The sequence below is a fragment of the Aristolochia californica genome, unplaced genomic scaffold (genome assembly GCF_029961685.1).
Source record: "Aristolochia californica isolate CCGP_79_NKW_82.1479 unplaced genomic scaffold, dmAriCali1.0.hap1 SCAF_4, whole genome shotgun sequence".
In the NCBI taxonomy this organism is placed as follows: Eukaryota; Viridiplantae; Streptophyta; class Magnoliopsida; order Piperales; family Aristolochiaceae; genus Aristolochia; species Aristolochia californica.
Window position 1 is genome coordinate 5820602 of NW_027182103.1, and position 24884 is coordinate 5845485.

At 37.7% G+C, this 24884-nt stretch overlaps 1 protein-coding gene, 3 non-coding genes and 12 pseudogenes across 5 annotated transcripts; 15 read left to right on the plus strand and 1 right to left on the minus strand.

Annotated features, from left to right (window-relative positions):
- The first annotated feature begins 1102 nt into the window (after positions 1-1102).
- On the plus strand, positions 1103-1221 carry LOC137964298 (5S ribosomal RNA; annotated as a pseudogene).
- A 1417-nt stretch (positions 1222-2638) lies between these two features.
- LOC137964296 (5S ribosomal RNA) lies at positions 2639-2757 on the plus strand (annotated as a pseudogene).
- A 413-nt stretch (positions 2758-3170) lies between these two features.
- On the plus strand, positions 3171-3289 carry LOC137964285 (5S ribosomal RNA; annotated as a pseudogene).
- A 396-nt stretch (positions 3290-3685) lies between these two features.
- Positions 3686-3799, plus strand: LOC137964297 (5S ribosomal RNA; annotated as a pseudogene).
- A 416-nt stretch (positions 3800-4215) lies between these two features.
- On the plus strand, positions 4216-4334 carry LOC137964300 (5S ribosomal RNA; annotated as a pseudogene).
- A 503-nt stretch (positions 4335-4837) lies between these two features.
- LOC137964279 (5S ribosomal RNA) lies at positions 4838-4956 on the plus strand. Its single transcript, XR_011115494.1, has one exon. It is a non-coding gene; the product is annotated as a 5S ribosomal RNA (ribosomal RNA).
- A 444-nt stretch (positions 4957-5400) lies between these two features.
- LOC137964301 (5S ribosomal RNA) lies at positions 5401-5519 on the plus strand (annotated as a pseudogene).
- A 414-nt stretch (positions 5520-5933) lies between these two features.
- Positions 5934-6052, plus strand: LOC137964288 (5S ribosomal RNA; annotated as a pseudogene).
- Positions 6053-6466: 414 nt separating this feature from the next.
- Positions 6467-6585, plus strand: LOC137964280 (5S ribosomal RNA). Its single transcript, XR_011115495.1, has one exon. It is a non-coding gene; the product is annotated as a 5S ribosomal RNA (ribosomal RNA).
- Positions 6586-7002: 417 nt separating this feature from the next.
- On the plus strand, positions 7003-7121 carry LOC137964299 (5S ribosomal RNA; annotated as a pseudogene).
- Positions 7122-7534: 413 nt separating this feature from the next.
- On the plus strand, positions 7535-7652 carry LOC137964292 (5S ribosomal RNA; annotated as a pseudogene).
- Positions 7653-8075: 423 nt separating this feature from the next.
- On the plus strand, positions 8076-8194 carry LOC137964284 (5S ribosomal RNA; annotated as a pseudogene).
- A 419-nt stretch (positions 8195-8613) lies between these two features.
- On the plus strand, positions 8614-8732 carry LOC137964294 (5S ribosomal RNA; annotated as a pseudogene).
- Positions 8733-9135: 403 nt separating this feature from the next.
- Positions 9136-9254, plus strand: LOC137964291 (5S ribosomal RNA; annotated as a pseudogene).
- Positions 9255-9624: 370 nt separating this feature from the next.
- On the plus strand, positions 9625-9743 carry LOC137964275 (5S ribosomal RNA). The gene has a single exon (XR_011115490.1). It is a non-coding gene; the product is annotated as a 5S ribosomal RNA (ribosomal RNA).
- A 7564-nt stretch (positions 9744-17307) lies between these two features.
- LOC137962950 (basic leucine zipper 61-like) lies at positions 17308-19509 on the minus strand. 2 transcript variants are annotated; one of them, XM_068810096.1, is made up of 5 exons: positions 18748-19509; positions 18557-18647; positions 18325-18451; positions 17692-17858; positions 17308-17588 (listed from the first exon to the last, which is right to left on the minus strand). In XM_068810096.1, exons 1-4 carry the CDS (start codon positions 19254-19256, stop codon positions 17698-17700), a joined length of 888 nt encoding a protein of 295 aa, XP_068666197.1. In that variant the 5' UTR covers positions 19257-19509; the 3' UTR covers positions 17308-17588; positions 17692-17697. The 2 variants fall into 2 exon arrangements, with proteins under 2 accessions (XP_068666197.1, XP_068666196.1); XM_068810095.1 differs by having other exon boundaries at positions 17308-17858.
- Positions 19510-24884: the final 5375 nt, after the last annotated feature.

Genomic DNA, 24884 nt, shown 5'->3' on the forward strand with positions numbered 1-24884 from the left:
GTGTAACGACTATATTTTTATTAGACTTTAGGTAGATTGATTGATCTAAATATCAATCAACGCCTATCTGGCAGATTAGACATTTTAAGTTGATCGATCTGTCCACCTAGACTGATGGATCATGCATTGATCTTACTAGTTGTGCAAAACCTTGTATGAGCGATCAAGGATATGTGTTTGATCGATCATGCATTGTGTCCCTCATAGGCATACTTCTGTATGATCAATCAATCAATTGGTATTATCAATGATGCTTTATAATTTCTCAATGCCTAGATAAGATTAATCGACCAGTCCAAAGGGATTGATGGATCATGTTTTATAGTACATTCTAGACAAGTTTTGTTTGATCGATCATTGCTTTTTATTTACAACTAGTGCATATTCTGGATGGTCGATCAATGGTTGACAATGATCGGTCATGCCAAAATTAGATTTCTAATTTAGGCTTCAAAGCATGATAAAAATTTATCCTAAGTGATTCTAAAATGGTTGAAATTTGGATTTGTATCCATAAAACATGTAATGAATGCAAGATGTCCTATAACTCCACAAATTTCATTTGTACCTCAATTTTGAAGATTTTGGCTGCTCTCTTACATAGATAGAGTTCTTGATATGCATATGTCTATTCTTTTGTACAGACCAAGATTTTTGTGTCTCTTGAAGGAAAAACCTTTGAAATGCTAAAATTGCAATTGTTAGCTTGATTGTTTTGTTATCATACAAATAAGGATAGGAGTCAACTCTTAGTCAACATCAAGACAATGACCAACTGTTAGTTTAATTGGATTTTATTTGAGCTACCTTTAAATAGTGAGTAGTCAATTTGTTGTGTCCTAAAGTTGGGTTATTTTTTCACCAATAGAATTGAGCGGAATGTGTTTCAGAGTATGACCATTTTGACCAGTGTATCGAGCTATGTCATATGGCTAGGAGTGATTTTTCTTCTCTCACCATTATGTTGTGCAAGTTGGTCTCTTGGTAAAGAAGAAAAAGATCCCTAGGTCGAGGGGGAGATATAGAACAAGAAGTACAAGAAAGAAGTAACCAACAATGAATCCAGGTAAGGAATTGGAAGGAGGGAGAGGGCATCTCAAACGGATGCAATCATAACCAACACTAATGTAACGGATCCCATCAAAACTCTAAAATCAAGCTGATTGGGTGAGAGTAGTACTAGGATGGGTGACCTCTTGGGAAGTCCTCGTGTTGCACTCCTTTTTGTCCATTTCCCTCTGGCACCTACTAATTTTGTCCTTGCAAATGCCGTGCGACAAAAGGGAGAGCGAGCAGTTAGGGGCATCAAAACATATATGCATATCAATACTTTAACATTCTTTTTTAACAGTTCAAAACGTTCCGATAGAAGAGAAGAGAAGAGGAAAGGAAAAGAAAAGAGAATACAATTTTTTTCTTTATTAATCAGATTCGGTTTAGTTTCGACACAGATGTTGAGTGTTTTAGTCTCCAATCCAACGACATAGCCCTCCTTTTAACTTTTAATACTTCGATTTTTACTTTTGAATTTAATTATTTATTTTATTTTATGGAGGGAATGAGGAAAAGACCAAAAAAACATGGCGGGAGAGGAAAGCCAGGGTAGGGATAGGGAGGAGGGAGAAGGTAACTCAAACGGGTGTGATCATACTAGCACTACTGCACCGGATCCCATCAAAACTCCAAAGTCAAGCCTGGGAAGTCCTCGTGTTACACTCCTTTTTGGTAATTTTTCCCTCGAGCACTAGCTAATTTTGCCCTTGCAAATGCTCCACGGGAAAGGGAGAGCTAGTCGTTGGGGGAAAAAAACTTATTTGTGTATAAATACTATGTTTTCTTTTTTAACGGTTGGAAACGTTCCGGTAGAAGAAAAGAGAAGAGGAAAGGAAAAGAAAGAGTACGATTTTGTTGTTTTTCTTATTAATCCAATTCAATTTAGTTTTGACACGGACGGTGAGTGTCTTAATCTCTAATCCAATGACATAGTGCTCCTTTTTAATTTTTCATACCTCAATTTTTACTTTTGATTTTAATTATTTATTTATTTTAAGGAGGAGATACTGAAAAGGCTGACATAACACAGGGGGAGAGGGAGGTCGGGCAAAGGATTGGTAGCAGAGAGAGGGTAACTCAAATGGGTGCATTCATGTCAGAGTGGTTCCGTTCACTCTTGTAAGCGGTAGCTTTCCGCACCTAACAGATAGGTCTGTTGGGTGTATTGGCTAGCCGCTGTCATGGTATCAGAGCTGGGCACGCTACATCCTGCGTTCGAATCCCGTGAGAGGCGGTCAAGAATGGGCGGGGTGGGTATTAGAGGTTTCATCCACTCTCGTAGGCGGTAGCTTTCCACACCTAATAGATCGGTTTTTTGGGTGTATTGGCTAGCCCCTGTCATGGTATCAGAGCTAGGCACGCTACATCCCATGTTCGAATCCCGTGAGAAGCGGTCAAGAATGGGCGGGGTGGGTGTTAGAGTGGTTCCGTCGACTCTTGTAGGTGGTAGCTTTCCGCACCTAACAGATCGGTCTTTTAGGTGTATTGGCTTAGCCGTTGTCAATTCATACCAGAACTAATGCACAGGATCCCATCAGAAAGAGGTCGGGGAAGGGATTGGTAGGAGGGAGAGGGTAAGTCAAATGGGTGCATTCATACGAGCAGTAATCCACCAGATCCCATTTGAACTCCGAAGTTATGCGCGCTTGGGCAAGAATAGTACTAGGATGAGTGACCTCTTGGGAAGTCCTTGGGTTCCATTTTTTTTTTCCTTTTTCCCTCTGGCACCAACTAATTTTGCCCTTGTAAATGTTGTGCGGGAAAGGGAGAACGAGTGGTTAGGGGCATCAAAACATATTTGTATATAAATACTTTGTTTTATTTTTTAACGGTTCGAAACGTTCCGGTAGAAGAAAAGAGACGAGGAAAGGAAAAGAAAAAAGAGTACCATTTTTTTCTTTATTAATCTAATTTGGTTTAGTTTCGACACGGACAATGAGTGTTTTATTCTCTAATCCAATGACATAGTGCTCCTTTTAATTTTTTATACTTTGATTTTTACTTCTAATTTTAATTTTAATTTTAATTTTATTAAGGGAATGTGGAAAAGTCATCAAAACATGGGGGGAGAGGGAAGCCGGGGAAGGGATCGGTAGGAGGGAGAGGGTAACTCAAACGGGTGCGATCATACCAGCTCTAATGCACCGGATCCACTCAGAACTCCGAAGTGAAGCATGCTTGGGTGAGAGTAATACTAGTATGGGTGACCTCTTGGGAAGTCCTTGTGTTGTACTCTTATTGGTCTTTTTTCCCTCTGGCACCAGCTAATTTTTCCATTGCAAATGTTGTGCATGAAAGGGAGAGCGTGTAGTTAGGGGAATCAAAACATATTTGTATATAAATAATTTGTTTTTTTAACTGTTCGAAACGTTTCAGTAGAAGAGAAGACACGAGGAAAGGAAAAGAAAAAAGAGTATGATTTTGTTTTTCTTTATTAATTCAATTCAGTTTTGACACAGACGTTGAGTGTTTTATTCTCTTTTCCAACGACATAGAGCTCATTTGAATTTTTTATACCTCAATTTTTATTATTTGTTTTATTTTATGGAGGGAATGTGGAAAAGACCGACAGAACACGGGGACAGAGGGAGGTCAGGGAAGGGATTGGTAGGAGGAAGATGGTATCTCAAACGGGTGTGATCATACAAGCACTAATGCACCCCATTAGAACTCTGAAGTCAAACATGCTTGGGCGAGAGTAGTAGTAGGATGGGTGACCTTCTGGGAAGTCCTCGTGTTGCATTCCTTTTTGTCCTTTTGCCCTTTGGCACTAGCTAATTTCGCCCAAGCAAATGCTACGTGGGAAAATGAGAGCGAGCACTCCGGGCATCAAAACATATTTGTATACAAATAATTTTTTTTCTTTTTAAATGGTTCAAAATGTTCTGGTAGAAGAGAAGAAAATATTTAAAGAAAAGAAAAAAGAGTACGATCTTTTTTTCTTTATTAATCCAATTTGGTTCAATTTCGACACGGAAGACTAACATTTTATTCTCTAATCCAACGACATAGATCCCCTCTTAATTTTTTATTCCTCGATTTTTAATACTGATTTTAATTAATTAATTTATTTTATGGAGGGAATGTGGAAAAGACCTTCAGAACACGTGGGGAGAGGGAAGCCAGATAAGGGATTGGTTGGAGGGAGAGGGTAACTCAAACGGGTACGATCATACCCACACTACTGCACCACATCTCGTCAGCACTCCGAAGTCAAGCACGCTAGAGCGAGAGTAGTACTAGGATGGGTGACCTCTTGGGAAGTTCTCATGTTGCACTCCTTTTGGTCCTTTTTCCCTTTGGCACTAGCAAATTTTGCCCTTGCAAATGCTGTGCGGGAAAGGGAGAGAGAGCGGTTAGGGGCATCAAAACATATTTGTATATAAATACTTTGTTTTCTTTTTAAATGGTTTGAAACATTTCAGTAGAAGAGAAGAGGAGGAAAGGAAAATAAAAAAGAGTACGATTTAGTTATTCTTTATTAATCCAATTTTTTTCAGTTTCGACATGGCCATTGGGTGTTTTGTTCTCTAATCCAACGACAAAGTGCTCATTTTAAATTTTTATACCTCAATTTTTACTTTTGATTTTAATTATTTATTTTATTTTATGGGGGGAATGTAGAAAAGACCGATAGAACACAGAGGGGAGAGGGAGGCCGGGGAAGGATTGGTAAGAGGAGAGGGTAACTTATACGGGTGCGATCATACCAGCACTAATGGAGCGGATCCCATCAAAAGGAGGCCTAGGAAGGGATTAGTAGAAGGGAGCGGGTAACTCAAACGGGTGCAATCATACTAGGACTAATGCACCGGATCCCATCAGAACTCCGAAGTCAAACACGCTTGGTCGAGAGCAGTACTAGGATGGGTGACCTCCTGGGAAGTCCTCGTGTTGCACTTCTTTATGTTCTTTTTGCCTCTGGCACCAACTAATTTTACCCTTGCAAATGCTATGCGGAAAAGGGAGAGCGAACGGTTAGGGGCATCAAAACATATTTGTATATAAATACTTTGTTTTCTTTTTTAATGGTTCGAAATGTTCTAGTAGAAGAGAAGAGAAGAGGAGAGAAAATAAAAAAGAGTACAATTTTGTTTTTCTTTATTAATCCAATTTAGTTTAGTATCGACACGGATGATGAGTGTTTTATTCTCTAATCCAATGACATAGTGTTCCTTTTAATTTTTTTTACCTTGATTTTTAATTTTGATTTTAATTTTATTTTTTGAGGGAATGTGGAAAAGACCTACAATACACGGGGGAGGGGGGGGGGGGGGGGGGGGGGGGGGGGGGGGGGGAGTGGGAAGCCGAGGAAGGGATAGGTAGGAGGGAGAGAATAATTCAAACTGGTGCGATCAGACCGACACTAATTCATCGAATCCCATCAGAACTCAAAAGTAAAGCGCTCTTGGGTGAGAGTAATACTAGGATGGTTGACCTCCGGGGAAGTCCTCATGTTGCACTCCTTTTAGTCCTTTTTCCCTCTAGCACCAACTAATTTTTCCCTTGAAAATACTGTGCGGGAAAGGGAGAGCGAGCGTTTAGAGGCATCAAAATATATTTTTATATAAATACATTGTTTTGTTTTTTAACCATTCAAACATTCCGGTAGTAGAGAAGAGACAAGTAAAGGAAAAGAAAAAAAAGTGTACGATTTTTTTTCTTTATTAATCTAATTCGGTTAAGTTTCGACATGAACGTTGAGTGTTTTATCTATTCAAACGACATAGTGTTCATTTTAATTTTTTATACCTCAAATTTTACATTTGATTTTAATTATTTATTTTATTTTATGCAAGGAATGTCGAAAAGACCGACAAAACATGAGGGGAGAGGGAGGTTGGGGAAGGGATTGGTAGGAGGAAGAGGGTAACTCAAACAGGTGCGATCATACCAGCGCTAATGCACCGGCTCTCATCCGAACTCTGAAGTCAAGCGTGCTTGGGAGAGAGTAGTAGTACAATGGATGACCTCCTAGGAAGTCCTCGTGTTGCACTCATTTTTGTCCTCCCTCTGGCACCAACTAATTTTGTCAATGCAAATGCTATGTGGGAAAGGGAGAGTGAGCGGTTAGGGGCATCAAAACATATTTGTATACAAGTACTTTGTTTTCTTTTTTAACAGTTCGAAATGTTCCGGTAGAAGAAAAGAAAAGATGAAAGGAAAAGAAAAAAGAATACGATTTTGTTTTTTTTTATTAATCTAGTTGAGTTCTGTTTCGACACAGACGGTGAGCGTTTTATTCTCTAATCCAATGACATAGCACTCCTTTTAATTTTTTATACCTTGATTTTTATTTCTGATTTTAATTATTTATTTTATTTTGTGCAGGGAATATGGAAAAGACCTACAGAACACGGGAGGAGATGGAAGTCGAGGAAGGGATTGGTAGGATGGAGAGGGTCACTCAAACGGGTGTGATCATACCAGCACTACTGCATTGGATCCCATCAGAACTCCGAAGTCAAGCGCGCTTGTGTGAGAGTAGTACTGGGATGGGTGACCTCCTGGGAAGTTCTCATGTTGCACTATTTTTGGTCATTTTTCCCTTTGGCACCAACAAATTTTGCCCTTGTAAATGTTGCACAGGAAAGCGAGAGCGAGCGGTTAGGGGCATCAAAGCATATTTGTATATAAATACATTGTTATCTTTTTTAACGGCTTGAAATGTTCTAGTAGAAGAGTAGAGAAGAGGAAAGGAAAAGAAAAAAAATACATTTAATTTTTTCTTTATTAATCCAATTCGGTTCAGTTTTGACATGGACGGTGAATGTTTTATTCTCCAATCTAACGACATAGCGCTCCTTTTAATTTTTAATACTTTGATTTTTACTCCTGATTTTAATTATTTATTTTATTTTATGGAGGGAATGTGGAAAAGACCAATAGAACACAGGGGGAGAGGGAGGTCGGGGAAGGGATTTGTAGGAGGGAGAGGGTAACTCAAACGGGTGCGATTATACCAACACTAATGCACTGGATACCATCGAAACTCTGAATTGAAGAACGCTTGGGCGAGAGTAGTATTATGATGAGTGAGTTCCTGGGAAGTCCTCGTGTTGCACTTCTTTTTGTTCTTTTTTGCTCTGGCACTAGCTAATTTTGCCCTTGCAAATGTTATGCAGAAAAGGGAGAACGAGCAGTTAGGGGCATCCAAACATATTTGTATATAAATACTTTGTTTTTTTAACGGTTTGAAATGTTCCGGTAGAAGATAAGAGAAGAGGAAAGGAAAAACAGAGTATGATTTTGTTTTTCTTTATTAATCCAATTCAGATTAGTTTCGACATGGATGGTGAGTGTTTTATTCTTTAATCCAACGACATAGCACTTATTTTAATAATTTTGTATACCTCAATTTTTACTTCTAATTTTAATTATTTATTTTATTTTATTGAGGAAATGTGGAAAAGACCTACAGAACACGAGGGGAAAGGGCAGTCGGGGAAGGGATTGGTAGGAGGGAGAGGGTAACTCAAACGAATGCTCTCATACCATCACTAATGCACCGGATCCCATTAGAACTCTGAAGTAAAGCGCGCTTGGGCGAGAGTAGTCTAGGATGGGTGACCTCCTGGGAAGTCCTCGTGTTTCACTGCTTTTGGTCCTTTTCCCTCTGGCATCATCTAATTATTCCCTTGCAAATGCTGCACGGGAAAGGGAGAGCGAGCGGTTAGGGGCATCAAATAATATTTGTATATAAATACATTGGTTTTTTTTTTAACGGTTCAAAAAGTTCCGCTAGAAGAGAAGAGAAGAGAGGAGGGAATGAAAAGAAAAAAGAGTACGATTTTGTTTTTCTTCATTAATCCAAATCGTTTCAGTTTCGACACAGACGATGAGTGTTTTATTCTCTAATCCAACGACATAGCACTCCCTTTAAATTTTGATACCTTAATTTTTACTTCTAAAATTTAATTGTTTATTTTATTTTATGGAGGAAATGTGGAATAAACCGACAGAGCACAGGGGGAGAGGGAAGTTGGGGAAGGGATTGGTAGGTTGGAGATGTTAACTCAAACGGGTGCGATCATACCAGCACTAATGCACCAGATCCCATCTGAACTTCAAAGTCAAGCGCGCTTGGGTGAAAGTAGTACTAGGATGGGTGACCTCCTAGAAAGTTCTCATGTTGAACTCCTTTTTGTCGTGTTTCCCTCTGGCACCAGCTAATTTTGCCCTTGCAAATGCTGCACGGGAAAGGGAGAGCGAGTGGTTTGGGGCATCAAAGCATATTTATATATACATACAATGTTTTCTTTTTTAACGGTTCAAAACGTTCCTATAGAAAAGAAGAGAAGAGGAAAGGAAAAGAAAAAAAGATTACGATTTTGTTTTTCTTTATTAATTCAATTCGGTTAAGTTTCAACACTGATGATGAGTTTTTTATTCTCTAATCCAACGACATACTGCTCCCTTTAATTTTTTATACCTTGATTTTTACTTATGATATTAATTATTTATTTTATTTTATTGAGGGAATGTGGAAAAGATAGAGAGAACACGGGGGACAGGTAAACCCGAGGAAGGGATTGGCAGGAGGGAGAGGGTAACCCAAACTCGTGCGATCATACCAGCACTAATTCACCAGATCCCATCAGAACTCCGAAGTCAAGCGTGGTTGGGCGAAAATAGTACTCGGATGGGTGACTTCCTAGAAAGTCCTTGTGTTAAATTTCTTTTTGTCCTTTTTCCCTTTGGCACCATCTAATTTTACTCTTCCAAATGCTGTACGGGAAAGGGAGAGCGAGTGGTTTGGGGCATAAAAGCATATTTGTATATAAATACATTGTTTTATTTTTTAACGGTTTGAAATGTTCCAGAGAAGAGAAGAAAAGAAAAAAAGTACGATTTTGTTTTTCTTTATTAATCCAATTCATTTAAGTTTTGACATGGACGGTGAGTGTTTTATTCTCTAACCCAACGACATAGTCCTCTCTTTAATTTTTTATACCTCGATTTTTACTTTTGATTTTAATTATTTATTTTATTTTATGGAGGGAATGTGGAAAAGACCTATAGAAGATGGGGGGAGAGGGAGGTCGGGGAAGGGATTGCTTGGAGGGAGAGGGTAACTCAAACGGGCACAATCATACAAGCACTAATGCACCAAATCCCATCAGAACTCAAAAGTCAAGTGCGCTTGGGTGAGAGTAGTACTAGGATGGGTGACCTCCTGGGAAGTCCTCGTGTTGCACTTCTTTTTGACCTATTTCCTTCTGGTACCAGCTAATTTTGCCCTTGTAAATGCTGCGCGGGAAGGAGAGACCGAGTGGTTAGGAGAATAAAAAAAAATTTTATTTAAATAATTTATTTTATTTTTTAATGGTTCGAAATGTTCTGGTAGAAGAGAAGAGAAGAGGAAAGGAAAAGAAAAAAGCACAGATGGTGAATGTTATATTCTCTAATGCAACAACATAGCGCTCCGTCTAATTTTTTATACCCCGATTTTTACTTTTGATTTTAATTATTTATTTTATTTTACTTAGGGAATGTGGAAAAGACCGACATAACACAAAGGGAGAGGGAGGCCGGGGAAGGGATTGGTAGGAGGAAGAAGGTAACTCAAACTGGTGTGATCATACCAGCGCTAATGCACTGGATCCCATCAGAACTCCAAAGTCAAGCGCGCTTGGACGAAAGTAGTGCTAGGATGGGTGACCTCTTGGGAAGTCCTCGTGTTGTACTTCTTTTTGTTCTTTTTCCCTCTAGCACCAACTAATTTTGCCCTTGCAAATGTTGTGCGGGAAAGGGAGAGTGAGTGGTTAGGGGCATCAAAACATATTTGTATAGAAATACTTTGTTTTCTTTTTTAACGGTTTGAAACGTTCTGGTAGAAGAGAAGAGAAGAGAAGAGGAAAGGAAAAGAAAAAAGAGTACGATTTTGTTTTTCTTGATTAATCCAATTCTGTTAAGTGACACAGACGGTACGTGTTTTATTCTCTTATGCGACGACATAACGCTCCTTTTAATTTCTTAAAGATCGATTTTTACTTCTAATTTTAATTATTTATTTTTATTTATAGAGGGAATGTGGAAAAGACTGATAGAACACAAGGGGGGAGGGAAGCTGGGAAGGGATTGGTAGGAGGGAGAGGGAAATTCAAACGGGTGTGGTCATACCAGAACTAATGCACTAGATTCCATCAGAACTCCGAAGTTAAGCATGCTTGGGCGAGTGGGGAAGGGAGAGGGAGTGGTTAGGGGCATCAAAATATTTTTGTATATAAATACTTTGTTTGCTTTTTTAACAGTTCGAAACGTTCCGGGAGAAGAGAAGAGAAGAGGCAAGGAAAAGAAAAAAGAGTATGATTTTGTTTTTATTTATTAATCGAAATTGTTTTAGTTTTGACATGGACAGTAAGTGTTTTATTCTCTAATCCAACGACGTAGCGATCCTTTTAATTTTTTATACCTTGATTTTTACTTATGATTTTAATTACTTATTTTATTTTCGTGTTGTGGTAATCTAATTTTATTTGACTAGAACATCCAAGTATGAGGAAGAAAAGATGAGAACAAGATGAAAACTACTATCAAGTTGTGAATAAGAACAAGATGAAAACTACTATCAAGTTGTGGATAAGAACAAGATGAAAACTACTATCAAGTTGTGAATAAGAACAAGATGAAAACTACTATCAAGTTGTGAATAAGAACAAGATGAATCAAAGCAAGGCAATAAAAAAAATTCAAGGCACACAAGAGTCCTTACCAAGATGATTTGAAAAGTGAAGTTAAAAACTCCAATTTGAGAAAGAGTGCTCAAAGACACCCATGTTTGTATGGGTGGCATTGCTAGTAAATAAGGAGAACTTTCATAGAGATGACATAAAACTATAATTATGTAAGTTGGTGTATGGACCTTATGTCTTTTTCGTTTTGAAGCATGTAGCCCTAAAGGCATTGCAGGCATGATAAACACCTTCCCACAACTATAAATACAACCGCAAGGCATGGGGTCGAGCATTCAAGTCTCTTCCTCTTGGCTCAAATTCCTCCTTACACCTCTCTCTCTTTTCCTCTTCTTTATCTCCCTTGGTTTATTCTCTCCTCTCTCCCAAGAATTAGTTTTTCTCTTCTCTCCTTCCCTTGAGATTTCTCGTGTTTATGTGTTGGAACCAGAAATCAACAAATCTCTCCCAAGTGATTACAACAAGATTCTATCTCTAGTTGGTCTTTCCTTTCTAGACTTAAGGTTTGAGACAACCTTTACAAACTTCCAATGAAAAAGAAAAGGAAAATTAACAAACTTAAAAAATCCTTTGGAGAGAAAACCCTTTTTCTCCAAGTGAGATCCTAGACTCCAGAATTTAAAAACGAATAAGAATGTGCAGAGAGTTGCATATGAAGATTGAAGAGAGAATAAATGTTTGGACAATTTTCAGAATTTTCTCTTGTAGTGGTTAAAAATGAGGAAGTGAGGCTCAAATCAATTTTCCAAAGTTTGAATATTCAAATATAGGCACTACTCCATGTCCTCAAGATGTTTGGAGGGGTATTCATAAGTTCCCTAAGTCAAACTAGTCGTTATTTACTCTTTTACAAACTGTTGACATCTCATTGATCGACCAATGTAAAGTGAAAGATCTATCAATTGAGTGTAATGGCTATATTGTTTTTCAGAAATGGCTTGTTGATCGATTGGTATGATTGATCAATATCCTTCCATTGGGTCTGACAAGTTAAGTTTATCCATCGATAACCAAGGACCGATTGATCAATCAGTTTTCCTACTGGTAGTACATTGCATGTTTGATCGATCAATGGTTTGTCGATGCTCAATCATGCTTTATATCCCTAGTTGGGAAACTTCTATATGATCTACCAATTCTTCATATTTTTAAATTACCTAGACATCATTGATCAACTAGTCAACATGGGATGATCGAACATGCTTTATAGCACAATTTGGTGAAGTTTTGATTGATCAATCAATCACCCTTTATTGATCGATCATGCTTTATATTTTTGGTTTGTGCACTTTTGGTTGATCAAATATTGGGAAATGATGATCAATTAATCTAGTGTCAGATTGCTAATTATGATTTCATAGCATAAAAAATCTTATTTCCAATGTGGTTTAGCGAGTTATAAAATATTTTAATGTATCAACGAAACAAGATTTGAAATATACATGCCCTGAAGCGCTATGAAAGTAGATATGCTTAACAATCAAAGATTGGTGGCTCTCTACTTACATGCTAGAGTTTTAGAGATGTTCTAAATGACTTGACTCTCATCTTCAATTCTTCGTTTATCTTCCTTTTGTAAGTTCTTCTTCTCAACAATAACCTTCAAAGTCGTTTTGCTTCAGGTCTAGACTTGACAACTTGATGGATCAATATTTTTGTCTTGAGCATGCCATAGACTGCATAATGTCCATGGTGGAAGGAATGTGTCTAACTGGACAAATAACACTATGACCGCATAATGTCCGTGCTAGAAGGAATGTGTCTAATTACACAAATAACACTATGACCGCATAATGTCTGTGCTAGAAGGAATGTGTCTAACTACACAATAACACCGTTAATAGTACACTTTCAAGATACCAATTTTGCTATCATAACAAAATGAAGATCAATATGATTCTACCATAGGACTAACAAGTACAACATATTTTTTTATGGTTTTGTGTAATTAAATTTAGGTAAATTATTAATTATTATGTACAACTATGATAGGAATAGATGGACAATTTAGTCCAAGAGCCATGGGCTGCAAGTGTAGAGCCCATATATAATGCCATATGTGATCAAATGATGGATGTTTATGTTGGGTATGAGAAAGGGATGGGTCTTGGTGAACCCTCCTCTCTTATGACTGCAAGTTTAGGTACCACCTGTGAAGCCCATGCAACTGACTTGGAGAAGACAAATGAGGAGCTTGCACGGGCAAAAGAGGTAGTCATACAATAGATAGAACAAGTAGTAGAGTAGTAAACTGTTATGAGCAACCGAGCTCAAATGGCTCGGATGATGGATTTGTTGGTTTCTCGTGGCATCATACCGCCATCAGGTGATTTTAATTTAGTGGATTATCTTCATAATTGGTAGGCAACTCTAGCTCATATCTTTATTCTCCACTATAGTGTTATGTTTCATATATTTGTATATTTTGATTGATTTTTGTATATATATATTTAGTATGGACATTATTTTTTGTGTATATTGTTGTATATTCACCTACATAATTTTTTTGAATTCATTATATTCTAAATGATTTTTTAAACTATTTTAAATAGGTATAAAAAAAATTTATTTAAAAAACATAATCATCGACAATTTGTTTTGCTAGAAAATATTTTTTAAATAAATAAATAAATAAATATATATATTGGCAAAATATTTCGTCAACAAACGATTATTTCAAAATCTAAAAAAAATCTATATTTTATATTTATAAAACTTAAAAAATTATTGTTGGTGAAACATTTTACCACAAATTATTATTTTTAATTCAGAAATAACTATTGGTAAAAAAAATTGTAAAATATTTTTAATTATTTAAGAATTAATTTTTAATTTTTTTAGAAAAAAATTGAAAAGTATTTGTCAATGAAAATGTTATTTACTGAGAAAAAACTTAGGAAAATAAAAAAAAATTGGGTGACACTGTGTCACCACCAAATGTTTACTTCTTGGTGGCAAAACTAAATTTTATTCGAAATTATCTATTGTTTGCTGGTTATTAATTGCAAAATTTTGTGGCAAAAATTTATCAAAAATAGTTTTAGCAGAAAAAGTGATATCTTTTCACAGAAATTTATTTTGTCGAGGAAAGTTTGCTTTCTTGTAGTATTATTTTATTTACGCACTCAAATGTTGCTCGGGAATTCAGATGTCAAGAATTTATGCAACTCTTTATTTCTCACCATTCGACTGCCACTGCTTGAGCATTCTAATGCTTGTAAATATCATTTTTCCTAAGATGATTTTCTAGTCTTCACCATTGGAATCCATTAAATTGATTGAAAATCTAAAAAAAATCACTCAAACATTGCGATGAGTTTTCTTTATTTGTTATCATCAAAATTAATTTGAATGAGGATCTTGAGACTACATTTATCTAACAATAAATTGATTTTTATATTTATTTTAGTTAAACTAAGTCTTGTATGTTAATTTGTGAAGTGAAGGTGTTGATGGGATTGATTTCTTTTGGATGGTACATCATGGGGATGCACATTCATGGGTCATGGATCTGAGGTTGCATTTGTAAGTATAATTATATTTTGACCTCATTGTTATTGTAATTTATATTTTTACTAAATATATTAGTATTAATTGTTATTCTATTTTAATAGGATGCAATGAGACAAAGGGTGGCTGAGACAAATTAGGTAGTTGCTATCTTTGTGGACCACAGAGAGATGGTGGCTCAGGTACTAGGTACTCAATCTTGCTATGTGAAGGAGTTGGGTCAAGGTCAATCACCCCTCCACTGGCTTCTCAAGGATATTCTTCTTATATTACAATGCACGAAGATGAGTTAACCCAGACTAGAGCACAAATTGTAGTGATGATTCAATGAGATTAAGAGAGGATTACATAGATGCAAATTCTACAATCTCAATTGTTTGAGATGCAGAACTAGCTACAACATATGCCTGCATGAGGAGATAAACATTTGATGTATCCCTCCTTTTAGGACCTTGATTTTTTAATTTTATAGATTTTTTGTATATTTTTATTTTAATTAAACTATTTTAATTTAATTTATCAATTTTGATTAAAATTTAGTTTTAAATATATGTGATTATTAAACTTAATATTATTTTTTTTATATTGGGCCAAATATTATTTTCAAATAGTTTTTACTCAAATTTTTATACATGAAAACTGAAAATATAAAATTAAAATTTTTAAAAATTGAATATCCCTTTTCATAATATCGTTTTTCATTTGTAGAAGTTTTTTCAATATTAAATTAAGTTTATTTTATTTTTCTTTGAATTCTACTAGCAAAATTCAGTTTTCTATTGGCAAAAAGTAAAAAATATACATGGTTTTAAAAATGTCTAACTGCTACTAGTGGAAATCAGTCTCCTACGATGGCATGTTCATTTCTACTAGGGAAAGTCGATCATGTCGACCGAAGTCATTAATGGTTTTAAAATAGCTAAATTATGTGGGCAAGGTCTAGTTTTCTTTTGGCAAAAACTAACATTCTGCCATAAAAAAACTACACCTTGCTTACATAATTTAGCTATTTTAAAACCATTATTGACTTCAGTCGACATGATCAATTTTCCCTAGTAGAAATGAACATGCAGTCATAGAAGGCTAATTTCCACTCGTGGAAGTGGAGTCAAGTTTTTCATTGGAAGAAATTATCTATCCAATTTTTTTTAATTTTAATTTTTTTTTTTTTTTTGCCTACCATAGATTAGTTTTTACATACAAAAACCCACAATATTTTGCTGGCTGAATATATTGAATTGCTGCTAGCAAATTTTAAAATTTTCCAACAAAGGATTTGTTTCAAACTTTGCTCTAATCACTAAAGTCATTTTCATTGTAAAGTGAAAACAGGTTGTTTCTTGTTGCATATCTGAATAAGTGTGGCTTTTGCTTATTTGAAGAGTACCTATTAAACATTGGAGTCTAACTTCAATGTCATGTTTCCTTCTTCTTGTATGGGATAAAAAAAAAATTTTCCCCTACTATTTGTGGTGGGTGTTCTTGAAAACTTTCTCTAAATTCTACTGGCACATTGTTGCATTGTTGAAGGTGATTTTCTACTATCCATTAGTGGTCCCTAGGAGCTTTTTGCACAAGGAGGACCATCTCGAGTTTTTGTAGGACTATTGAACTCTTTACCTAACAATCTTTGAGGCTAGGTGTCCTATTGTTATAGTGAAAGCTAAAATTGGAGCTCACCTGTTGGCTAGTGCCCATCAGATCATGCATAGACTTGTTACTTCTTTTAGGACTGCATAGCCCTTTACCTAACACTCTTTATAAGTAGGAGTCCTGATGTTATAGGGAGTTGTCCTGCTGGTTATTCGCGCATTCGATCTTGCATAGAGATTGGAGGTTTTTTCACTCTAAATCCTCATTTTGCAATGAGTTGCGCATAATAGTATAGAAGAAAAAGAAGAACAAATAATTTCGCGATGATTTTCATTGAACAAGTATATAGTATTTATAAGATTACAATAGGTGTCGTAGCGTGATCTACAACAAAGTTTACAATTCTTCACACTCTTTACAAGTAGGAGTCCCATTGTTACAGGGCGTTGTCCTACGGGTTTTTAGCACATTAGATGTTACATAGAGACTAGAGATGTTCCTCACTTTCAATCCACAATTTGCAATGAATTGCGCTTAATACTATAGAAGAAGAAGAAGAACGAATAATTTTCCGATGATTTTTATTGAACAAGTTTACAGTATTTATAAGATTACAATAGGTATCATAGCGTGATTTACAACAAAGTTTATAATTCTTAAACTCTTTATGGGTAGGAGTCTGGCTGTTATAGGGAGCTGTCCTGCTGGTTATTAGCACATTAGATCTTGCATAGAGACATGAGGTGTAGTACAGAATTTACAATTTTTCAAGTTCTCCATTAAATTCGTGGAAGCAAGTTCGTAAGGTAAAAAAGCTCAGGAAGGCCGCGGCCGTAGACTGGTAGTCAGTAAAGGCAAAAAAGTGACATACTGACTCGTCCGGCGTGGTACCCTCTTTCTGTGTAGGCTGAGGCGATCATCAAATATCAAAGCATAACCAGAGCTCAGGGGTAGCCAAAGCTGGAACCAGTTGGCACCTGATACTCGACCCAGAGTGCCAGTCGGCGGGCCCTATCTTGCCTCCCTCTTCTTTTCCGTTCTCCCATCGGATGAAAAGCAAATGCTAAAGTCAGATTAGAATCAGATTTTGGTTGAAAAAAGGAGAAAATGAAGGTTTTTCTTCTTCTGTTATATGATATCCGTCTAAGCAGGAGAGAGAAGCGTCAGTTGGGTTTAAAACCCTGCAACATTATTTCTCCATCTTTGTTTAATGGATGACTGCTAGTCTCTTCTAATGGAGGATGCGTAAATGATAACTTTTGTATCAACTTAAGAAACAAAAATATGGTTGTATTTCTCTATCTTCGTTCCCGGCCACTAATTTCTGCAACTCTTCGTCTCTTATCTTTCCTTTTAATCATCTGCTCTGTATTACCGGATCGGAAGGGGAAAAAAACAAAAATTAAGGCAAGGTAGGTAATGTCAAACGAGGTTCAGATCCTCTTTCAGCTTTTCATTGAGAAAATGACGGGCAAAAAACCAGAAAAGAAAGACAAACACAGACCATTATTTCCCCCGAGTAAAACACAAGAAAGATACAACAATCGGACACGAAATCATCCTCCGACCACCATCTGCTCCCACCACTGGTTTTAAAAAAAGAAAGAATGGATAATAAAATACAACACTATATAGTAGCCCTAGTAAAGAATGCCAATATGAAATCAATCTACAAGTCCCCACACTCTCTGCTACCACACCCTTTTCAACCAGCCCTATGCAACCCCAAACAGCAACCTGCCCAGATAGAAAACACATCACGTGAGTCACCATGTTACTGGATGTAAGCACCTAAAGCACAACCAGTCCTCCACTCCCTGCCATCTTTTTCTTATCGAACCTGAGCTCAGCTGAGAAGCTCCTTGTCTCTACAGAGTTGGGGTTGTTCCGAATGCTGTTGTTGTTCCTGCTGCCATTGTTGTCTGTTCCCACCCATTTTCTTGAGGTTCTGTTGATGATAAACTTGCCTCAGTCTTTCTATTTCCTTCTTCAGAGCTTCCTGGTGTGCTGATGATAAAGCAGTAAGAGATCTATTATCATTGAGTTCAGCATCTGGAGATTGGAATCAGAAGCTCCAGTCTATACACCCATCTCAAATTCCATATTCTATACCTTTCCTAACCCTATGGACTGTAATTAAAACAGTTCCTACTTTCATTAAGTAAAGTTTGAAAGATTGGAGTAAAGAGCAAATTAAGCATGTTTAGAGAGAGAAAATGAGTGTTGTCAGTTTTCTTCTTCTGTAAGATTCAGATTAATGATACCCAATAACTCAATCAATCTCTTGTTTTTAATGGGTACTTCAATTCTTCATTATTTTGCAGTAAAGAAAAGAAGAGATGCCGAGTAAAACAATCTTGAAATATTGAAGTTACTGAAAGGGAGATTTTAATGCTCATACATGTTTACGTAAGTTCATAAAAGTAAGTAATTTTACCAAGATATATAGTTTAGTGCTGTGTTAGGTGCTTACCGTCTTTGAAAATCTTGTCTTGGGCAAGAGCTGCGATCCTTTGTTTAAGTGCGCTGTTATCCACATTGAGAACCAATCGCTGATGATCCAGAAAAGCTACTCGAGGAGACAATGCTGATACTTCCGTCTAGAAGTCGGAGAAAATTGAACATGCAAGAGCGAAGAGTCATGTTTATACTATAAAATGAGATATAATTCGGTTAGTTATCTGAGAGATGGCATGTAAATGTACCTGGAGTGAGCTGACGCTCCTTTCAAGCTCAGAGATATATTGCAGCTTTCTCACTCGCGACCTCTGCGCAGATTGTCTGTTTGCTAGAATCCTAGAAATTATGAAAGAGGAGAGGGAGAGAATCAAAACGAGGAAATGAGAATTCATTAAACCGGCCGGGTTTATGGAGTAACTAGAAGAGAGAAGATTACCGCTTGACCCTTTTGGGGTCTATAACGGAATCGCCGGAGGTGGTGGAAGGAGCAGGAACTGGGGCTATTTCCACTTTGCAGGAGCTCTGCACTTCGGGCTCGTTGCGCTGGTGCTGATCCGAGAGGGTAGGTTTGTCATCGTTGATGCTATTGTTGTCGGAGGGGGTAGAGGTGTTGGAGCTGGATAAGTTAGCCGGGGCGGCGGCGGATATATCATCGGAGAACATGGACATGAGTTGCTCGTCGTCCAAACGATCAAAGTCATTGCTCCCAGGCCCCAAGGCGGCGGAGGAGGTCCTACATTCTTCGAGAAGAGGGGCCTCAAGAAAGGCGATGGAGTCGCTGGCGGATCTCCGGTGCGCACCACGCTTGGCGGAGGAGAAGCCGAGGAACTCATCAACCCAAGAGGGCTGAGAAGAGGTGGTGTGAAGCAAGGTGGCGGACCTTTGGTGAGGGAGAGCCGGCCAGTTGGATGACATTGATGGTATTTTAGGAGGTAACTGAGCCATCTCGTGAAATAAAATTAAAATCACAGAATGAGAAAGAGAAGAAGCAGCAAATACATTCTTCACACTAGAAAGGATGCAACCTCAAAAAGAATAGAAAAGAGAAAGCAGGCAAGTTATGAGAAGAGAAGGAGAAGGGAATGAGAAATGAGAATTGAGAATTGATGAGAAGAGAGAAAGAGAGTACTGCGAGCTTCGGATGATCACTATATATCCTCTTAACTTGTTTTTGTTCCTCCCAGTACTCCTCCCTCCTCCTTTTCTTGTCCCTTGGTCCGCAAAAAACTGTTGATCAGTGTCCTTTGATGCTCGCCGTCGACGTTTCTCTATCATAATCCGTTTTTCTGTTTACAGAGGATAGAGAAGAAGAAGAAGAAGAAGAAGAAGAAGAAGAAGAGAGAGAAAGGGCCATCACATGGGTAGAGAGAAGAGAAGGGACAGCTAGCAACAGCTGGGAAGGGTTGGGTCTCAACGGTTTTACAGGAAAGTCTCTTAGTAGTTTAATAACTGGCGGAATCAGCGACCACGTGCCGATGTGACGTGCCTTTAGCAGCAGCAGGACCCCACCAATCTCGCACTCGTATGCCAACTATTTCTTTATTAATATTACCACCTTTTCTGTCTTCCCTTCGCTGCCCCTCATTTCCTTTTCTATTTCCTTCTTTCTTCCTTTCTTCCTTTCTTCCTCTTCTCACCACGTGCGCGTCTGTTTCCATCACTGCGCACTACGCACTTCTTTTCCCAAACCAGGGGTGACATGGACCTTGATTTGATTTGATTACATGAGCTCAACTTCGAGCCTTGGAATGAGTTTGAACCCAAAACTTTTAACAGAGTTTATGTTTGAGTTAAAATTACGGAGGGGAAGCTGCGGAGAGAAAGCAGCGAGGCTCAAGGGTCGAAGCGGTGCTCCATACCGACCTTTCAATTATGTAATTGCATTGGTCTCGGCGTCTCATTCTGTTCATTCCGATTCGTTTTCTGGGTAGAGTCCAGAGTGGCGAGTTCAGTGGAGGAAAGGAAATGGCCGTCAATGGAAGCGTAATGCTGCTAACCTGTTTCTTACTGTTTTCAAACCCACGAAAGAAATTCGCAGTTCACATGGGAGAATTGAGATAGACAGCTAGCAAGCAAAAGCTAAGATACGGAGGGAAGAGTTTGTGGGAAATGAGTTGATAGCCATGCAGGATCATGGATTGAATTGTTTAATAAATGAGTGAGCAGCAGCGGCCACTTCTGAATGTGAGATTCGAAACTGTAATTCGACATACGCAGTCTGAGTCTTTTAAAATTGTAAATACAGTTGTGTTTGGTCTACGTGTCCTGCATTTTGGGGGAGAAGACTGAGGTGGGGGAGATTGTGAGAATCATGCCTTCCCATGTGCTCTGTTTGCACGCCTTCTAACTTTCTCTTTCTAAACCTTCCCTCCGGACTGTTCTCACATGCACCTCCTTTCCCGCTTCTTTCCTTACTAAGATTCTTTCTAAGCCTTGCCCCTGTACTCTTCTCATAGAAAAGAAACTCGGCGCTCTCCTCTTTCTTTAATTACGTCGCGCTCTTTCGCGGAATTTGATGAAATCTTTGTTTTCCCAGAAACGAGTACATTCATTCGTACAGACGAGAAGCAGATAAGGTGGTCTGATCTCTTTCCTCCACTGGTGGAGCCGTTCAAGCCTTGAAGCTTCAACTGGCCGTGTTAGATGGATGTTACCCTGCGCGACGACAGAGCTACAGCGTCGCTGTTCCTTTTCCGTCCAAAGAAGTCACATGGGAAAAAATTGTTTTCTTAGTAAAAACTGTTTTCCATTAGTAGAGAATAAGGACAAGTTTTTCTATGGAAAATCATTTCCATTGGAAAAGTGTTTTTCTTGGCAAAAAGTAAATTCCTATTTCAGTCTCCATATTGTGGAGGAAGTGTGTTTCCTATCAAAACTTCACTTTGCTCTTTAATTGAATGTCAAATTTGTTCATTGTATTGGAGGAGTAGAAGGGAAGAGATAGGAAATTAAGTAAAGGTTTACTTTTTTTCTATTTTTCCTACTTAGTTGGAGTTCTTAGACTAAGCCAAATTTGAATGGGAATTTGCCTCCATAGACTTTTACTTCTAGAGGGCAAAGAGTAACTTTTTTTTTTTTGTTTTTGTTTTAAGGTATAATTAGGTTTTATTTAGTTTTTTTTATATATTAGGAAAGTCATTCCTATATAAAGTCGTTTCCAAAGATTTATGGGAGATCAGGAACATGAATGTAATTTTTTTATGAGAAGTTTAAAAACCCTAATCTCTCCCATCTCTTTTCTTTTGAAAAATTCAAATATGGTATCAAAGTAAGGTCTATGATTTAATTGTCAACTTATAGAGACTATGGAAAATCTTATTCTTAATCTTCGTAATATCTTACTAAGTTGCTACTCGTTTTGATATAATTAATTTTGTTGTAGCTTAATCTTGAATTCATTTAGGATGAAATTTGGTTTTCTCTTTGCCTTTGCCTCTCTAGTTTTTTGTTCAAGTTTAAAACATCATTCAAGCGGCAAAACCATCCAATTGCCTTCTTCTTTGGCTATGTCTTCGTCATTGTACCCTCTAATTCCTAATTCAAACTCTAACTCTTTAATTGGATCCACATCCCACAATCTCCTTCTCTTAGTCTTTAATTCTTGTTCATATGTAGAGAGCAAAGCATGTGTATTTCTTCAAATGTCTTCAATTTTTTAAGCTCGTGCAGTTCCTACTAATTTTTCTTGGGAATTTTACCAAAATACCGGTTTGAAACAACTTATTTATGAAAATAACAAGGATCTCAAATTATTTACAAAACTATCAAACTTTGACCAGTCCACTGTATATGTGGATAGTCAAAGGCAACATGTAAGCTTTGACCGCTTACGTGTCGCCCCGTCATCATAGTGATTCTGTAGATGAACACATAGGCTGCCACATCATTATTATTGACACATCATCTGCCACGTAACTTACCACATCAATATAAATTACTTTCTTTTGCTCTGTCATCTGGTGCCACGTAAGCACCTGCCACGTCAGCCCTCACATATGTTTTTAATTCTAATCTCTTCCATGATCTTTCTCCTCGCCTCTTGTCTCGGCTGCTCTCCTCTCATCGCTCCCCTGCTGCTGCCTCCCCTGTTGCCGCTCGCTCCCCTGTTGCCGCTAAGGGTGGCTTCGAACTGAGCCGGCTCGCGAGCGGCTCGTGTTCGGATCAGTTTCTGCTCGGTTCGACTCGTTATATTTCGATCTCGAGCCGAACTCGGACTCAGAAATAGGCTCGTTTAGGTTAACGAGCCGAACTCGAACAGAGCCAGGTTCGGTTCGTCGGCTCGCGAGCCTACTCGTTCATTTAACGAGCGGCGAGATCGGGGGTCTCTCTCTCGCCCTCGCTCTCTTCTCTCCCGAAATTTTTTTTTCGGTCTCTCTCCCTCCCTCGCTCTCTTCTCTCCCGAAATTTTTTTTTCGGTCTCTCTCCCGCCCTCGCTCTCTTTCTCTCCCGAATTTTTTTTTCGGTCTCTCTCCCGCCCTCGTTCTCTTCGTCTCCTCCTTCCCTTCTCTCTTTTTCCTCCGAAATTCCCTCTCTCGGCCTCCATCTTCCTTCTCCCTCTCGTCGTCGGTGCCCCTTCCGCCGCCGCCGCACCTAATCCTTCCCCCTTCTCTGCCTCTCATCGTCGTCGCCATCGACTCCCGTAGCGTCGCCCTCACCTCGTCGTACCCCAACTAGAGCGGCTGCTATGAACCCTCTCCCGTTGTCGTCACCCCCCTACCACCGCCTGCTGCCGCCGTCAAATCAGCTGGCAACCGCTCTCGCCGGAACGGGAACCCCCGGACACCTAAAGTTTCGGAGACCTAAGCTGAGGGGGGGAGATTATTTTCCCCCCACGATGCTCCGTCCTGCACAGCGTGCGAACTCGCACGTGTAGTTCACACATGCGAGTTCGCATGTGTGGTTTTTATTAAAAAAAAAAAAAAACTTGCAAATCATCTTAACCCGTTTTTCATATGGACGATGCAATAATACGTAAAAATATAATGTGTTAAAGTTAGCATTTGATCAAATTTTCCTGTTTATTTTTTTATTTTTTATAATTAATCATGTACATAGTTAATTGGCTCACGTAATTATTATATTAATGTATAATAAACAGCAATCAATAAATAATATAATATATAATTTAATTAATTAATATATTAATTATACTTTAAATTACTTATTTGTGTTGTAATCATGTTTTTTTTACCTAATTTGGGGTTTAAATATTATGTTTTAATTAAGTATACTATTATAAGTTATTCATTTTCTTGTTTTTTATATTTTTCTTATTTTGGAGCACTAACACTGGAAACTGTTTTTCAATGTATATGAACTTGTACACACTAACACCAAGTTTGAAATTGAATTTCATGTAGAGGAATTAAATGAATTTGAAGCAAGAGATGAAGATGAACTTCAAATTTTAAGTTTGTTGACTCACCCCCCTTATAATTCTCATATCCACAGTAGCTTCGGAGTCATTATTTAGTGCTGGTGGTAAAGTAATAGACTCGTATGGTTCTTCCTTGGTACCAAATACATTTCAAACTTTGATTTGTGGCACTGGTTGAGTTCGGACTCTTCACGGTATAAAGAAAAATCAAAAGGTGAATTTCTTTGATTAATTATTTATTACGATATTTTTTAGTTTTATTTATTAAAATTTTGTTTTATGATTATAGCCTGAGAAGAAGAGTGTAGAGATAATGCTACCAGCTACATGATTTTTCATGTTTTTCTCATCATGGTAATTTTAATATTTTTAATGACATTAAGTAACTACTACTGGAAGAGTATTTTTTTATCTGACAATAACTAATTTTATTTTATTTTTTAGTCATAGGTGGAGATTTTGCTCAAACAAGGACGTATATTATTTTCTAGCATAAAGAGAAATAACTATAGTTTGTAAATTTATAATGGATTTATAGTTTTTATTTGGGTAATTGTAAATTGATAGTGATATTTCATTTAATTTTGTTGTGTTTGATTATTGTATGAAATTTATTTATAATATTATGCAGTGTATGGAGTGTTTAGACTATTTTATGGAATGTATAAACAATTTATTGGAGTGTTTATGGAATGTATAAATAATTTTATGGAGTATTTATGCAGGTATTATGTATGTTGATTATGCCCAATTTTATACAGAGATCATGTCGAATTTTATACAGGTATTATATATATAGATTATGCTTAATTTTAAGTATGCCCAATCTTATACATGTATTATATGTATAGGTTATGTCCAAATTTATGTAAAATGTATACATAATTTTATATATATATTTTATTTGGTATATATTTTTTGAAAAGTTTTAAATGTATGTTGAGGCTCGAGTTCGGCTCGAAGCTCGACTCGAACTCGTTGGGCTCGAGCTCGATAACAATTTTAGGCTCGGCTCGAAATATTTAAATCAAGCTCTGCTCGAACATAGGCAGGTTCGGGCTCGGCTCAGCTCGATGCCACCCTAGCTGCCGCCCCTCAGCCTCGGTCGCTCCCCTGCTGCCGCCGCTCGGCCTCGGCCTTGCCCCTACTGCCGCCGCTCTGCCTCGCCCTCGCCCCTGCTGCCGCCACTCGGCCTC

What these genes read in the sequence shown, in the direction of transcription:
- LOC137962950 (XM_068810096.1), bottom strand. Translation starts at nt 19,256, where the DNA reads ATGGCTCAGTTACCTCCTAAAATACCATCAATGTCATCCAACTGGCCG. An exon ending in GACCCCAAAAGGGTCAAGCG is followed by an intron (nt 18,648 to 18,747) that starts GTAATCTTCTCT and finishes CATAATTTCTAG; the next exon opens with GATTCTAGCAAACAGACAAT. An exon ending in GGAGCGTCAGCTCACTCCAG is followed by an intron (nt 18,452 to 18,556) that starts GTACATTTACAT and finishes TCCGACTTCTAG; the next exon opens with ACGGAAGTATCAGCATTGTC.